The sequence below is a fragment of the Oncorhynchus mykiss genome, chromosome 26 (genome assembly GCF_057628025.1).
Source record: "Oncorhynchus mykiss isolate SJ-2025 chromosome 26, ASM5762802v1, whole genome shotgun sequence".
Taxonomy (NCBI): domain Eukaryota; kingdom Metazoa; phylum Chordata; class Actinopteri; order Salmoniformes; family Salmonidae; genus Oncorhynchus; species Oncorhynchus mykiss.
Genome location: NC_143047.1, coordinates 44,605,496 through 44,622,492, shown reverse-complemented (window position 1 = coordinate 44,622,492; position 16,997 = coordinate 44,605,496). Strand labels below are relative to the sequence as shown.

The window sequence follows — 16,997 nt, the reverse complement described above, 5'->3', positions numbered from 1 at the left end:
AACCGTGTCCTGTAGCGTGAAGGGCTATAGACTCCCTCTAACCGTGTCCTGTAGCGTGAAGGGCTATAGACTCCCTCTAATCGTGTCCTGTAGCGTGAAGGGCTATAGACTCCCTCTAATCGTGTCCTGTAGCATGAAGGGCTATAGACTTCCTCTAACCGTGTCCTGTAGCGTGAAGGGCTGTAGACTCCCTCTAACCGTGTCCTGTAGCGTGAAGGGCTATAGACTCCCTCTAACCGTGTCCTGTAGCGTGAAGGGCTATAGACTCCCTCTAACCGTGTCCTGTAGCGTGAAGGGCTGTAGACTCCCTCTAACCTTGTCCTGTAGCGTGAAGGGCTATAGACTCCCTCTAACCGTGTCCTGTAGCGTGAAGGACTATAGACTCCCTCTAACCGTGTCCTGTAGCGTGAAGGGCTATAGACTCCCTCTAACCGTGTCCTGTAGCGTGAAGGGCTATAGACTCCCTCTAACCGTGTCCTGTAGCGTGAAGGGCTATAGACTCCCTCTAACTGTGTCCTGTAGCGTGAAGGGCTATAGACTCCCTCTAACCGTGTCCTGCAGCGTGAAGGGCTATAGACTCCCTCTAACCGTGTCCTGTAGCGTGAAGGGCTATAGACTCCCTCTAACCGTGTCCTGCAGCGTGAAGGGCTATAGACTCCCTCTAACCGTGTCCTGTAGCGTGAAGGGCTATAGACTCCCTCTAACCGTGTCCTGTAGCGTGAAGGGCTATAGACTCCCTCTAACCGTGTCCTGCAGCGTGAAGGGCTATAGACTCCCTCTAACCGTGTCCTGTAGCGTGAAGGGCTATAGACTCCCTCTAACCGTGTCCTGTAGCGTGAAGGGCTGTAGACTCCCTCTAACCTTGTCCTGTAGCGTGAAGGGCTATAGACTCCCTCTAACCGTGTCCTGTAGCGTGAAGGACTATAGACTCCCTCTAACCGTGTCCTGTAGCGTGAAGGGCTATAGACTCCCTCTAACCGTGTCCTGTAGCGTGAAGGGCTATAGACTCCCTCTAACAGTGTCCTGTAGCGTGAAGGGCTATAGACTCCCTCTAACTGTGTCCTGTAGCGTGAAGGGCTATAGACTCCCTCTAACCGTGTCCTGCAGCGTGAAGGGCTATAGACTCCCTCTAACCGTGTCCTGTAGCGTGAAGGGCTATAGACTCCCTCTAACCGTGTCCTGCAGCGTGAAGGGCTATAGACTCCCTCTAACCGTGTCCTGTAGCGTGAAGGGCTATAGACTCCCTCTAACCGTGTCCTGTAGCGTGAAGGGCTATAGACTCCCTCTAACCGTGTCCTGCAGCGTGAAGGGCTATAGACTCCCTCTAACCGTGTCCTGTAGCGTGAAGGGCTATAGACTCCCTCTAACCGTGTCCTGTAGCGTGAAGGGCTATAGACTCCCTCTAACCGTGTCCTGTAGCGTGAAGGGCTATAGACTCCCTCTAACCGTGTCCTGTAGCGTGAAGGGCTATAGACTCCCTCTAACCGTGTCCTGTAGCGTGAAGGGCTATAGACTCCCTCTAACTGTGTCCTGTAGCGTGAAGGGCTAAAGACTCCCTCTAACCGTGTCCTGCAGCGTGAAGGGCTATAGACTCCCTCTAACCGTGTCCTGTAGCGTGAAGGGCTATAGACTCCCTCTAACCTTGTCCTGTAGCGTGAAGGGCTATAGACTCCCTCTAACCGTGTCCTGTAGCGTGAAGGGCTATAGACTCCCTCTAACCGTGACCAGCAGAGGACCCTCCACTGTGACTAAACTGTACTGCTGAAACACAGCCAGTATTACAGCCAGGCATTGTTTTTAGAATCCTACGAATAGTATTTAAACATCTAAATAGAATCAGAACCTAACGACATCTACAGAGATCAGGTCACTGGGTTAATTTGTCTATAATATCACAGCTCACATGCGGGCGTCTAGATACTCCTAGGAATAGAATCGACTAGAATATGAGCCCGGTGTCAGCTGAGGTCATTTAGTTTATTCATCTGGAGATGCTGAGGGGTAAATATACCCGAAACAGTCCCATCCACACTCCAACACTAGAATGTGAGATGTAATCTACACCTCAAATTAGGCTGACAGAAATCCTTGTATTTTAACCTCTTAGAGCTCTAGGGGCGCTATTTCATTTTTGGATAAAAAACGTTCCCGTTTTAAGCGCGATATTTTGTCACGAAAAGATGCTCGACTATGTTTTGGAAAGAAAACACTCTGAAGTTTCAGAATCTGCAAAGATTTTGTCTGTAAGTGCCCCAGAACTCATTCTACAGGCGAAACCAAGATGATGCATCACCCAGGAATTAGCAGAATTTCTGAAGCTCTGTTTTCCATTCTCTCCTTATATGGCTGTGATTGCGCAAGGAATGAGCCTACACTTTCTGTCGTTCGCCCAAGGTCTTAGCAGCATTGTGACGTATTTGTAGGCATATCATTGGAAGATTGGCCATAAGAGACTACATTTTCCAGAGGTCCGCCCGGTGTCCTTTGTCTAAATTTGTGCGTAATCTTCAAGTGCAGGCATTTTCTCCTGGGATTCAGGAGAGAAAGCATGTTTCCAAGAACGATGTATCAATGAAGAGATATGTGAAAAACACCTTGAGGATTGATTCTAAACAACGTTTGCCATGTTTTCAGTCGATATTATGGAGTTAATTTGGAAAAAAGTTTGCGTTTTGAGGACTGAATTTATGGATTTTTTTTGGTAGCCAAATGTGATGTATAAAACGGAGCTATTTCTAATACACAAGGAATCTTTTTGGAAAAACTGAGCATCTGCTATCTAACTGAGAGTATCCTCATTGAAAACATCAGAAGTTCTTCAAAGGTAAATGATTTTATTTGAAGGCTTTTATGTTTTTGTTAATGTTGCGTGCTGGATGCTAACGCTAATGCTAACGCTAAATGCTAACGCGAAATGCTAACTCTAGCTAGCTACTTTTGCACAAATGATTGTTTTTCTATGGTTGAGAAGCATATTTTGAAAATCTGAGATGACAGTGTTGTTTACAAAAGGCTAAGCTTGAGAGATGGCATATTTATTTCATTTCATTTGCGATTTTCATAAATAGTTAACGTTGTGTTATGCTAATGAGCTTGCTGATAGATTTACACAATCCTGGATACAGGGGTTTTTTCATAGCTAAACGTGACGCAGAAAACGGAGCGATTTGTCCTAAACAAATAATCTTTCAGGAAAAACTGAACATTTGCTATCTGAGAGTCTCCTCATTGAAAACATCTGAAGTTCTTCAAAGGTAAATGATTTTTTTGAATGCTTTTCTGTTTTTTTGTGTAAATGTTGCCAGCTGAATGCTAATGCTAAATGCTACGTTAGCCATCAATACTGTTACACAAATGCTTGTTTTGCAATGGTTGAGAAGCATATTTTGAAAATCTGAGATGACAGTGTTGTTAACAAAAGGCTAAGCTTGAGAGCTAGCATATTTATTTCATTTAATTTGCGATTTTCATGAATAGTTAACGTTGCGTTATGGTAATGAGCTTGAGTCTGTATTCACGAACCCGGATCCGGGATGGGGAGATCAGAAAGGTTAATATAATGATTTTTTAAAATTTGAGTGTGATTATTTCTATTATAACCTACACTTTCTCACTCTGATATTCTAACGTGGGCGTGGCTTCGTGACAATGATCAAGAGCAGCTGCTCACCGATTTGACGGCTCCAACGCAGTTCCACCTCTGACACCACCATCTGATTGGTATGCAGGTGTCAGCTGTCGGTTAACGCTGGATCTGATTGGTATTCAGGTGTCAGCTGTCGGTTATCGCTGGATCTGATTGGTATGCAGGTGTCAGCTGTCGGTTAACGCTGGATCTGATTGGTATTCAGGTGTCAGCTGTCGGTTAACGCTGGATCTGATTGGTATTCAGGTGTCAGCTGTCGGTTAACGCTGGATCTGATTGGTATTCAGCTGTCAGCTGTCGGTTAACGCTGGATCTGATTGGTATTCAGGTGTCAGCTGTCGGTTAACACTGGATCTGATTGGTATCTAGGCCTAGACTAGACTCATGTGGAAATGAATGTAATGCCCTCATTCAATCAGGTGTGTGTGTGTCATCTCTGAGGGTGGGGTTAAACCACAAGGTTAACCCTGCTCCATGCAGTGTAACTCTACAGTGTCATCTCTGAGGGTGGGGTTAAACCACAAGGTTAACCCTGCTCCGTGCAGTGTAACTCTACAGTGTCATCTCTGAGGGTGGGGTTAAACCACAAGGTTAACCCTGCTCCGTGCAGTGTAACTCTACAGTGTCATCTCTGAGGGTGGGGTTAAACCACAAGGTTAACCCTGCTCCGTGCAGTGTAACTCTACAGTGTCATCTCTGAGGGTGGAGTTAAAACACAAGGTTAACCCTGCTCCGTGCAGTGTAACTCTACAGTGTCATCTCTGAGGGTGGGGTTAAACCACAAGGTTAACCCTGCTCCGTGCAGTGTAACTCTACAGTGTCATCTCTGAGGGTGGGGTTAAACCACAAGGTTAACCCTGCTCCGTGCAGTGTAACTCTACAGTGTCATCTCTGAGGGTGGGGTTAAACCACAAGGTTAACCCTGCTCCGTGCAGTGTAACTCTACAGTGTCATCTCTGAGGGTGGGGTTAAACCACAAGGTTAACCCTGCTCCGTGCAGTGTAACTCTACAGTGTCATCTCTGAGGGTGGGGTTAAACCACAAGGTTAACCCTGCTCCGTGCAGTGTAACTCTACAGTGTCATCTCTGAGGCTGGGGTTAAACCACAAGGTTAACCCTGCTCCGTGCAGTGTAACTCTACAGTGTCATCTCTGAGGGTGGGGTTAAACCACAAGGTTAACCCTGCTCCGTGCAGTGTAACTCTACAGTGTCATCTCTGAGGGTGGGGTTAAACCACAAGGTTAACCCTGCTCCGTGCAGTGTAACTCTACAGTGTCATCTCTGAGGGTGGGGTTAAACCACAAGGTTAACCCTGCTCCGTGCAGTGTAACTCTACAGTGTCATCTCTGAGGGTGGGGTTAAACCACAAGGTTAACCCTGCTCCGTGCAGTGTAACTCTACAGTGTCATCTCTGAGGGTGGGGTTAAACCACAAGGTTAACCCTGCTCCGTGCAGTGTAACTCTACAGTGTCATCTCTGAGGGTGGGGTTAAACCACAAGGTTAACCCTGCTCCGTGCAGTGTAACTCTACAGTGTCATCTCTGAGGGTGGGGTTAAACCACAAGGTTAACCCTGCTCCGTGCAGTGTAACTCTACAGTGTCATCTCTGAGGGTGGGGTTAAACCACAAGGTTAACCCTGCTCCGTGCAGTGTAACTCTACAGTGTCTTCTCTGAGGGTGGGGTTAAACCACAAGGTTAACCCTGCTCCGTGCAGTGTAACTCTACAGTGTCATCTCTGAGGGTGGGGTTAAACCACAAGGTTAACCCTGCTCCGTGCAGTGTAACTCTACAGTGTCATCTCTGAGGGTGGGGTTAAACCACAAGGTTAACCCTGCTCCGTGCAGTGTAACTCTACAATGTCATCTCTGAGGGTGGGGTTAAACCACAAGGTTAACCCTGCTCCGTGCAGTGTAACTCTACAGTGTCATCTCTGAGGGTGGGGTTAAACCACAAGGTTAACCCTGCTCCGTGCAGTGTAACTCTACAGTGTCATCTCTGAGGGTGGGGTTAAACCACAAGGTTAACCCTGCTCCGTGCAGTGTAACTCTACAGTGTCATCTCTGAGGGTGGGGTTAAACCACAAGGTTAACCCTGCTCCGTGCAGTGTAACTCTACAGTGTCATCTCTGAGGGTGGGGTTAAACCACAAGGTTAACCCTGCTCCGTGCAGTGTAACTCTACAGTGTCATCTCTGAGGGTGGGGTTAAACCACAAGGTTAACCCTGCTCCGTGCAGTGTAACTCTACAGTGTCTTCTCTGAGGGTGGGGTTAAACCACAAGGTTAACCCTGCTCTGTGCAGTGTAACTCTACAGTGTCATCTCTGAGGGTGGGGTTAAACCACAAGGTTAACCCTGCTCTGTGCAGTGTAACTCTACAGTGTCATCTCTGAGGATGGGGTTAAACCACAAGGTTAATCCTGCTCCGTGCAGTGTAACTCTACAGTGTCATCTCTGAGGGTGGGGTTAAACCACAAGGTTAACCCTGCTCCGTGCAGTGTAACTCTACAGTGTCATCTCTGAGGGTGGGGTTAAACCACAAGGTTAACCCTGCTCCGTGCAGTGTAACTCTACAGTGTCATCTCTGAGGGTGGGGTTAAACCACAAGGTTAACCCTGCTCCGTGCAGTGTAACTCTACAGTGTCTTCTCTGAGGGTGGGGTTAAACCACAAGGTTAACCCTGCTCCGTGCAGTGTAACTCTACAGTGTCATCTCTGAGGGTGGGGTTAAACCACAAGGTTAACCCTGCTCTGTGCAGTGTAACTCTACAGTGTCATCTCTGAGGATGGGGTTAAACCACAAGGTTAACCCTGCTCCGTGCAGTGTAACTCTACAGTGTCTTCTCTGAGGGTGGGGTTAAACCACAAGGTTAACCCTGCTCCGTGCAGTGTAACTCTACAGTGTCATCTCTGAGGGTGGGGTTAAACCACAAGGTTAACCCTGCTCTGTGCAGTGTAACTCTACAGTGTCTTCTCTGAGGGTGGGGTTAAACCACAAGGTTAACCCTGCTCCGTGCAGTGTAACTCTACAGTGCCATCTCTGAGGGTGGGGTTAAACCACAAGGTTAACCCTGCTCTGTGCAGTGTAACTCTACAGTGTCATCTCTGAGGGTGGGGTTAAACCACAAGGTTAACCCTGCTCCGTGCAGTGTAACTCTACAGTGTCATCTCTGAGGGTGGGGTTAAACCACAAGGTTAACCCTGCTCCGTGCAGTGTAACTCTACAGTGTCATCTCTGAGGGTGGGGTTAAACCACAACGTTAACCCTGCTCCGTGCAGTGTAACTCTACAGTGTCATCTCTGAGGGTGGGGTTAAACCACAAGGTTAACCCTGCTCCGTGCAGTGTAACTCTACAGTGTCATCTCTGGGGGTGGGGTTAAACCACAAGGTTAACCCTGCTCCGTGCATTGTAACTCTACAGTCCCTGCTCCGTGCAGTGTAACTCTACAGTGTCATCTCTGAGGGTGGGGATAAACCACAAGGTTAACCCTGCTCCGTGCAGTGTAACTCTACAGTGTCTTCTCTGAGGGTGAGGTTAAACCACAAGGTTAACCCTGCTCTGTGCAGTGTAACTCTACAGTGTCATCTCTGAGGGTGGGGTTAAACCACAAGGTTAACCCTGCTCCGTGCAGTGTAACTCTACAGTGTCATCTCTGAGGGTGGGGTTAAACCACAAGGTTAACCCTGCTCTGTGCAGTGTAACTCTACAGTGTCATCTCTGAGGGTGGGGTTAAACCACAAGGTTAACCCTGCTCTGTGCAGTGTAACTCTACAGTGTCATCTCTGAGGGTGGGGTTAAACCACAAGGTTAACCCTGCTCTGTGCAGTGTAACTCTACAGTGTCTTCTCTGAGGGTGGGGTTAAACCACAAGGTTAACCCTGCTCTGTGCAGTGTAACTCTACAGTGTCATCTCTGGGGGTGGGGTTAAACCACAAGGTTAACCCTGCTCTGTGCAGTGTAACTCTACAGTGTCATCTCTGAGGGTGGGGTTAAACCCGGGTGGTGCAGCGGTCTAAGACAATGTGTCTGCTATAAACCTTGGGCTCCCGGGTGGGTCAGCGGTCTAAGACACTGTGTCTGCTATAAACCTTGGGCTCCCGGGTGGGGTCAGCGGTCTAAGACACTGTGTCTGCTATAAACCTTGGGCTCCCGGGTGGGTCAGCGGTCTAAGACACTGTGCCTGCTGTAAACCATGGGCTCCCGGGTGGGGTCAGCGGTCTAAGACACTGTGTCTGCTATAAACCTTGGGCTCCCGGGTGGGTCAGCGGTCTAAGACACTGTGTCAGCTATAAACCTTGGGCTCCCGGGTGGGTCAGCGGTCTAAGACACTGTGTCTGCTATAAACCTTGGGCTCCCGGGTGGGTCAGCGGTCTAAGACACTGTGCCTGCTATAAACCATGGGCTCCCGGGTGGGGTCAGCGGTCTAAGACGCTGTGTCTGCTATAAACCTTGGGCTCCCGGGTGGGTCAGCGGTGTAAGACACTGTGTCTGCTATAAACCTTGGGCTCCCGGGTGGGTCAGCGGTCTAAGACACTGTGTCTGCTATAAACCTTGGGCTCGCGGGTGGGTCAGCGGTCTAAGACACTGTGTCTGCTATAAACCTTGGGCTCGCGGGTGAGTCAGCGGTCTAAGACTCTGCATCTCAGTGCGAGGGGCATCACTACAGTTCCCTGGTTGGATTCCAGGCTGCATCACATCCAGCAGTGATTGGGAGTCCCATAGTACGGCGCACGTCCGTGATTGGCCGGTGTAGGCCGTCAATGTAAATAATAATTTATTTCTGAACTGACTTGCTTAGTTAAATAAAGGTTAAATAAACTAAAATAAAAAATATGTACAGCTAGCATGTTTCCTGTCGGATGATCAACTAGTCTATTTTAACGGTGCTGATACACTAAATACTACTAAAGTAACCAACATGCAGCCAATATTGACCATAGGATGATGTGTCCTGAAACTCAATCTCCACACAAAAACCATGTCCACTGTAAAACATTAGAAACATTTACACAGAAACCAGTCAGGATATCTTAGGGTTTTCTAAGGGAATATTTATTGGAAATTCAAATGTACATTTAGTTTCACTACACTAACCTGTTGTTTCATATCCCCAATAATAACACAATTCAACAATTAACCTTTACAATGAACTGAAGTTATTGACAACGCTTGAAACATAAGCAAACCAATCACAACACTTATTATTGTCACCGCACATTTCACAACATTTCTATTATGATGTGATATATTTATTTAGTTAAAAATAGGTATTACGATCAAGTGACAAAAACACATTTTCAAGACAGGAAAAAAACGGAAGACCTTATTGTCAACCGAGTTACTGTATTATCAACAAAGTGATTTCAAAACCGCGATTCTTTCAGCCTCTCAGTAAAAAAAAAATAATTTACATTTTATCCCCTAACATTTTCAATTTCAAAAATATCCACAAATTAAAGTTGTAAAATAAAAAACAACTTCTGGTCTGCAACCAAACCAGTTTTGGACAGTGCTATTGGGGGTTAAATATATCAGGGCCGAACGCTTGACGAAACTGCGTTGACAAAAATCCCCAAAACCAAAATAATGAACGCTGTGCTAAGTTAAACAGGAACAAATAAATAAAATGGTGGACATACAACTTGATTGGTAATTATTCAGCAACACCTCTCTAGTATGGTAACATTAAAGCATATTTAATATCACTTGATATACAGCATATTGAAGTGTTATAACTCTCTAAAAGTAATACATCTAAATATATATATATATATTTTTTTAAATGTAAAAATACTTATTTCCACAAAAGGCACAAAGATCGGGAATGTATTTATGTACAAATGAGGCACAACTTGATGTCTGAATTCAGTGTTAATGTTGAACTCTATACTCTCACATTTTACCTACAAAATACATAGAGTGGGGCTGGCCTAGAGTCAGATCTAATTCCTACATGAGGTACGTACCACACAAGACCACAGTTAGCTACACAAAATGGAGATACCAGTTACAAATTGCGGGGCTGCACACATTTGCTTATTATTGCTACACAAGTACACCATTTTGCACAGCTAGTTGTAGTTATTGTGTATCAGCTAGTTGTAGTTATTGTGTATTAGCTAGTTGTAGTTATTGTGTTGTGTATCAGTTAGTTGTAGTTATTGTGTTGTGTATCAGTTAGTTGTAGTTATTGTGTATCTGCTAGTTGTAGTTATTGTGTATCAGCTAGTTGTTGTTATTGTGTATCAGCTAGTTGTAGTTATTGTGTTGTGTATCAGCTAGTTGTAGTTATTGTGTTGTGTATCAGCTAGTTGTAGTTATTGTGTATCAGCTAGTTGTAGTTATTGTGTATCAGCTAGTTGTAGTTATTGTGTTGTGTATCAGCTAGTTGTAGTTATTGTGTATCAGCTAGTTGTAGTTATTGTATATCAGCTAGTTGTAGTTATTGTGTATTAGCTAGTTGTAGTTATTGTGTATTAGCTAGTTGTAGTTATTGTGTATCAGCTAGTTGTAGTTATTGTGTATTAGCTAGTTGTAGTTATTGTGTATCAGCTAGTTGTAGTTATTGTGTTGTGTATCAGCTAGTTGTAGTTATTGTGTATCAGCTAGTTGTAGTTATTGTGTATTAGCTAGTTGTAGTTATTGTGTATCAGCTAGTTGTAGTTATTGTGTTGTGTATCAGCTAGTTGTAGTTATTGTGTATCAACTAGTTGTAGTTATTGTGTATTAGCTAGTTGTAGTTATTGTGTATCAGCTAGTTGTAGTTATTGTGTTGTGTATCAGCTAGTTGTAGTTATTGTGTTGTGTATCAGCTAGTTGTAGTTATTGTGTATCAGCTAGTTGTAGTTATTGTGTATTAGCTAGTTGTAGTTATTGTGTATCAGCTAGTTGTAGTTATTGTGTATTAGCTAGTTGTAGTTATTGTGTATCAGCTAGTTGTAGTTATTGTGTTGTGTATCAGCTAGTTGTAGTTATTGTGTATCAACTAGTTGTAGTTATTGTGTATCAGCTAGTTGTAGTTGTTGTGTATCAGCTAGTTGTAGTTATTGTGTTGTGTATCAGCTAGTTGTAGTTATTGTGTTGTGTATCAGCTAGTTGTAGTTATTGTGTATTAGCTAGTTGTAGTTATTGTGTATCAGCTAGTTGTAGTTATTGTGTTGTGTATCAGCTAGTTGTAGTTATTGTGTATCAGCTAGTTGTAGTTATTGTGTATCAGCTAGTTGTAGTTATTGTGTATCAGCTAGTTGTTGTTATTGTGTTGTGTATCAGCTAGTTGTAGTTATTGTGTATCAGCTAGTTGTAGTTATTGTGTATTAGCTAGTTGTAGTTATTGTGTATCAGCTAGTTGTAGTTATTGTGTATCAGCTAGTTGTAGTTATTGTGTATCAGCTAGTTGTAGTTATTGTGTATCAGCTAGTTGTAGTTATTGTGTATCAGCTAGTTGTAGTTATTGTGTATCAGCTAGTTGTAGTTATTGTGTATCAGCTAGTTGTAGTTATTGTGTATCAGCTAGTTGTAGTTATTGTGTATCAGCTAGTTGTAGTTATTGTGTATCAGCTAGTTGTAGTTATTGTGTATTAGCTAGTTGTAGTTATTGTGTGTTAGCTAGTTGTAGTTATTGTGTATCAGCTAGTTGTAGTTATTGTGTATTAGCTAGTTGTAGTTATTGTGTATCAGCTAGTTGTAGTTATTGTGTTGTGTATCAGCTAGTTGTAGTTATTGTGTATCAGCTAGTTGTAGTTATTGTGTATTAGCTAGTTGTAGTTATTGTGTATCAGCTAGTTGTAGTTATTGTGTTGTGTATCAGCTAGTTGTAGTTATTGTGTATCAGCTAGTTGTAGTTGTTGTGTTGTGTATCAGCTAGTTGTAGTTATTGTGTTGTGTATCAGCTAGTTGTAGTGATTGTGTATCAGCTAGTTATTGTGTTGTGTATCAGCTAGTTGTAGTTATTGTGTATCCAAAATTGTATCCGCTAAACACCAGTCTCAACATCAACAGTGAAGAGGCGACTCCAGGATGCTGGCCTTCTAGGCAGAGTTCCTCTGTCCAGTGTTTGTGTTCTTTTTCCCATCTTAATCTTTTATTTTTATTGGCCAGTCTGAGATATGGCTTTTTCTTTGCAACTCTGCCTAGAAGGCCGCCTCTTCACTGTTGACGTTGAGACTGGTGTTTTGCAGGTACTTTTTAACGAAGCTGCCAGTTGAGGACTTGTGAGGTGTCTGTTTCTCAAACTAGACACCATAACGTACTTGTCCTCTTGCTCAGTTGTGCACCGGGGCCTCCCACTCCTCTTTCTATTCTGGTTAGTTTGCGCTGTTCTGGGAAGGGAGTAGTACACAGCTAGTACTGTACTAACATAGTTGCAAAGGGGTTTTCTAATGATCAATTAGCCTTTTAAAAGGATACATTTGTATTAGCTAACACAACGTGCCATTGGAACACAGAGTGATGGTTGCTGATATTGGGCCTCTGTACACCTATGTAGATATTCCATAAAAAAATCAGCCTTTTCCAGCTACAATAGTCATTTACAACATTAACAATTTCTACACTGTATTTCTGATCAATTTGATGTTATTTTAATGGACAACAAATGATGCTTTTATTTAAAAAACAAGGACATTTCTAAGTGACCTCAAACTTTTGAACGGTAGTGTATGTGTAGTACAATACACTTTGGAGTTGAATATAGCTACAGTACTAAAGCTGTGTATTCTTAGTGTCAAAGAAAACACACTCAAATTATGTTTCAAATTCTTGTGGCTTTTTTGTGGACTTGACCACACCTCTGAAAGAGCTACCAATTTTTTACCTTTATTTAACAAATTCTTATTTTCAATGACAGCCTAGGAACAGTGGGTTAACTGGCCTAGGAACAGTGGGTTAACTGCCTTGTTCAGGGGCAGAACGACAGATTTGTACCTTGTCAGCTCGGGGGTTTGAGCTTGCAACCTTCCGGTTACTAGTCCAACGCTCTAACCACTAGACTAAGCTGCCGCCCCATATGAGGTACGTGAAGAGTAACAAACTGTGAAATACACCATTTCCAACCCGAAACTGACCCGACAGCTCCGGATACACAACGTGATCTGACATCTAGCCTGACTCTCAGAGATAGAAATGCAGAATTTAAATAAAGAGAAATCAACAACAACATATCAACATGACATGTAACGGGGCCTTTTTTGGTTCGGTAGGATGACAGCCACTCATAGCTTCCTCCTCCTCTCAGCCTGTATAGATGCTGTGCTGTGTCCATATAAATCCCTACCCACCTTCAACTGCCCCAAAGCCCCCAAAGCCGGTAAACCATGCTCTGCTATACCCAACCTTCTGTTGTCCCTCTGACATACAAGAGTAGTGTCTCTGCAGTGTGTGTGTGTGTGTGTGTGTGTATGTATGTGGTTGTGTGTGTGTGTGTGTATGTGGTTGTGCGTGTGTGTGTGTGTGTGCATATACTTAATGTGTGTACACCTGTAGTGAATAACGGTCATGTGTGCATACGTGTTTATACGTGTGCATACATGTGTGTGTGTCTTTGTGGCCACTAAGACCACTGGCAGGAGCAGTCGGTGGGTTCCTGTATCGAGTAGTTGACCCACGTGGAGTTGCCACTGCAGTAGAGCTGCACGGAGCGTCTCTGCAGCCCCATCTCACGGCAGCACTTACAGAACCTGGCGTACGTGTTGATGTTGTAGTTGTAAATACTGGCCGACGGACACTTCCCGTCACATGACACTATGTTGACCTGGAGGGAGAAAAAAAACAACAACAAAAAATGTAACAAGGTGGATGTAATGCTAAATGTGAATATCCTAATCCTGCCGACTACGCCAAATATAGCATTAAGGACAGTTTGTAGCTGATCCACGCCAGGTGGTGAAGATGGGCTATGAATTATCCTTAATGCGACATAAAGATTAGCTTTTTTTGCGTTTTCTTTTTTTAAGACGTCATGATAAAAGCCGTTATCGTGATGAAGATATTGCTCAACTATCGTGGCACAATAATCCATGATGGACTTGACCCTCCTACTCATCCAGAAACAAGATTCCCAGACATGGTGCTATTCCTGCATTTTGATGTGGCATTTATATACCCAGGTCAGAATCAATTTTAAAAAATTAAAACGTACCGGTCTGTTACTGCGACAGTCGTTCTTCCGTATCGTCATCCTTACTGTCACCTTCTGACAGGACTTCCCATCTTCTTTACCTGCGGGGTTCACAAATACAATGACCACACATCACATCATTCTGGATCTGGTTCTGACCACACATCCCATCAGTCTGGATCTGGTTCTGACCACACATCCCATCAGTCTGGATCTGGTTCTGACCACACATCCCATCAGTCTCGATCTGGTTCTGACCACACATCTCATCAGTCTGGATCTGGTTCTGACCACACATCCCATCAGTCTTAATCTGGTTCTGACCACACATCCCATCAGTCTGGATCTGGTTCTGACCACACATCACATCAGTCTGGATCTGGTTCTGACCACACATCCCATCAGTCTGGATCTGGTTCTGACCACACATATCATCAGTCTGGATCTGGTTCTGACCACACATCCCATCAGTCTTAATATGGTTCTGACCAAAGATCTCATCAGTCTGGATCTGGTTCTGACCACACATCACATCAGTCTGGATCTGGTTCTGACCACACATCCCATCAGTCTTAATATGGTTCTGACCACACATCCCATCAGTCTTAATATGGTTCTGACCACACATCCCATCAGTCTGGATCTGGTTCTGACCGCACATCCCATCAGTCTTAATCTGGTTCTGACCACACATCCCATCAGTCTTAATCTGGTTCTGACCACACATCACATCAGTCTTAATATGGTTCTGACCACACATCCCGTCAGTCTTAATCTGGTTCTGACCACACATCCCGTCAGTCTGGATCTGGTTCTGACCACACATCCCATCAGTCTGGATCTGGTTCTGACCACACATCCCATCAGTCTGGATCTGGTTCTGACCACACATCCCATCAGTCTGGATCTGGTTCTGACCACACATCCCATCAGTCTGGATCTGGTTCTGAAGAATAACCATTAGACCAGAACTCTGATCTGCCGGCCGTATAGAAACAAAGTAGAAACCATGAAGGAACACATGAACAGAGAGAGACAGAGGAAGTAGAAACCATGAAGGAACACATGAACAGAGAGAGACAGAGGAAGTAGAAACCATGAAGGAACACATGAACAGAGAGAGACAGAGGGAGTAGAAACCATGAAGGAACACATGAACAGAGAGAGACAGAGGGAGTAGAAACCATGAAGGAATACATGAACAGAGAGAGACAGAGGAAGTAGAAACCATGAAGGAATACATGAACAGAGAGAGACAGAGGAAGTAGAAACCATGAAGGAACACATGAACAGAGAGAGACAGAGAGAGTAGAAACCATGAAGGAACACATGAACAGAGAGAGACAGAGGGAGTAGAAACCATGAAGGAACACATGAACAGAGAGAGACAGAGGGAGTAGAAACCATGAAGGAACACATGAACAGAGAGAGACAGAGGAAGTAGAAACCATGAAGGAACACATGAACAGAGAGAGACAGAGGGAGTAGAAACCATGAAGGAACACATGAACAGAGAGAGACAGAGGGAGTAGAAACCATGAAGGAATACATGAACAGAGAGAGACAGAGGAAGTAGAAACCATGAAGGAACACATGAACAGAGAGAGACAGAGGGAGTAGAAACCATGAAGGAATACATGAACAGAGAGAGACAGAGGGAGTAGAAACCATGAAGGAATACATGAACAGAGAGAGACAGAGGAAGTAGAAACCATGAAGGAACACATGAACAGAGAGAGACAGAGGAAGTAGAAACCATGAAGGAACACATGAACAGAGAGAGACAGAGGGAGTAGAAACCATGAAGGAACACATGAACAGAGAGAGACAGAGGGAGTAGAAACCATGAAGGAATACATGAACAGAGAGAGACAGAGGAAGTAGAAACCATGAAGGAACACATGAACAGAGAGAGACAGAGGGAGTAGAAACCATGAAGGAACACATGAACAGAGAGAGACAGAGGAAGTAGAAACCATGAAGGAACACATGAACAGAGAGAGACAGAGAGAGTAGAAACCATGAAGGAACACATGAACAGAGAGAGACAGAGGGAGTAGAAACCATGAAGGAACACATGAACAGAGAGAGACAGAGGGAGTAGAAACCATGAAGGAACACATGAACAGAGAGAGACAGAGGAAGCAGAAACAGTACGACTGTTGTCATGCTGTCAGAATGTAAATGGTACATGAAGACACAAGGTTTTTGTTAGCGACAATACCCCACGACGGCAATATTGATTTTAACGTGAAAATGTTTAGGGAGGCCAGAAATATGTCATACTTGAATATCAATTGTATGAGAGGTCTGCGATGCGTAAGCCTATTGGTTTAAACCTCTGTGTAGACGGGGCATCAGTGTAAAAAAACAACAACATGTTATTAATTAACCAATGTGTAATTCCATCACAGAATTCTTTCCCCCACGTAGCTGCCTAGTTAATCGACTAAAATGCGTTACTGAGAATTCTATGTGATAATAACACATTACTACCCTATGTACCTATTGACAAAGGGTCTACTTTCAACCACTTCAAGCAGAAGACATCATGTTGACAATCTAATGGTGTTAAGACTTTCATTCATGTGTATGTCATAATATCTTTTTTTGCAATAGTTTGTGACAAAAAACAACAACAAAAAGAAAGCTTGACAAATGACACATCCCTGTTACAATGCATGGAGCTAATATAATATCTAACATTTATCGCCTAGTAACACGGATGTGTCCGTTGTCGCAAGAGTGAAAAGCCCACTATAACCTCTAATAAAAGTAGGTTTCAGAAACAGAACAGATACCCTTTCACCAGAATGCATCTAGTACTTGTTAGCAGGTGATGTTATTGTTTGGATAATATGGCATAAAATATTATATATAAAATATTAATATTATATATTATATATATATATTATATAATATATATTAATATTATCTTTCAGGAAGACTAGGATGAGGGGAAACTATGGGAAGTAAAGAGGAGCACACAATTATTTTTATAAATGGATACAAATTATACCATATTAGCCAAAACATTAGCGACAGTACAAACCCCCAGAACACCCGTGTTCAGCAGTACTAAAAGACGACCTACTACAGTTCAAGGCACCATGCAGACATCTAAACGACTGCAGACTACTTGGCCACTACCAACAGTACATTGTTGGAGATCAACAATGCACTGCCCCCAACAGTGCAAAATGGGGAAAGATTTAGCTGTGTCATGTGATCCGCAGAGG

At 43.8% G+C, this 16,997-nt stretch overlaps 1 protein-coding gene across 1 annotated transcript in view; it reads right to left on the bottom strand.

Moving 5' to 3' along the window:
- Positions 1 to 9,856: 9,856 nt before the first annotated feature.
- otog (otogelin) overlaps positions 9,857 to 16,997 on the bottom strand; it is a 123,823-nt gene continuing 116,682 nt past the window's right edge. The window contains exons 57-58 of the mRNA XM_090221657.1: positions 13,780 to 13,859; positions 9,857 to 13,392 (exon numbers count right to left, since the gene is read on the bottom strand). Coding sequence (XP_090077783.1) covers positions 13,192 to 13,392; positions 13,780 to 13,859 — 281 coding nt within the window. The 3' untranslated portion in view covers positions 9,857 to 13,191. The remainder of the gene's footprint in view (positions 13,393 to 13,779; positions 13,860 to 16,997) is intronic.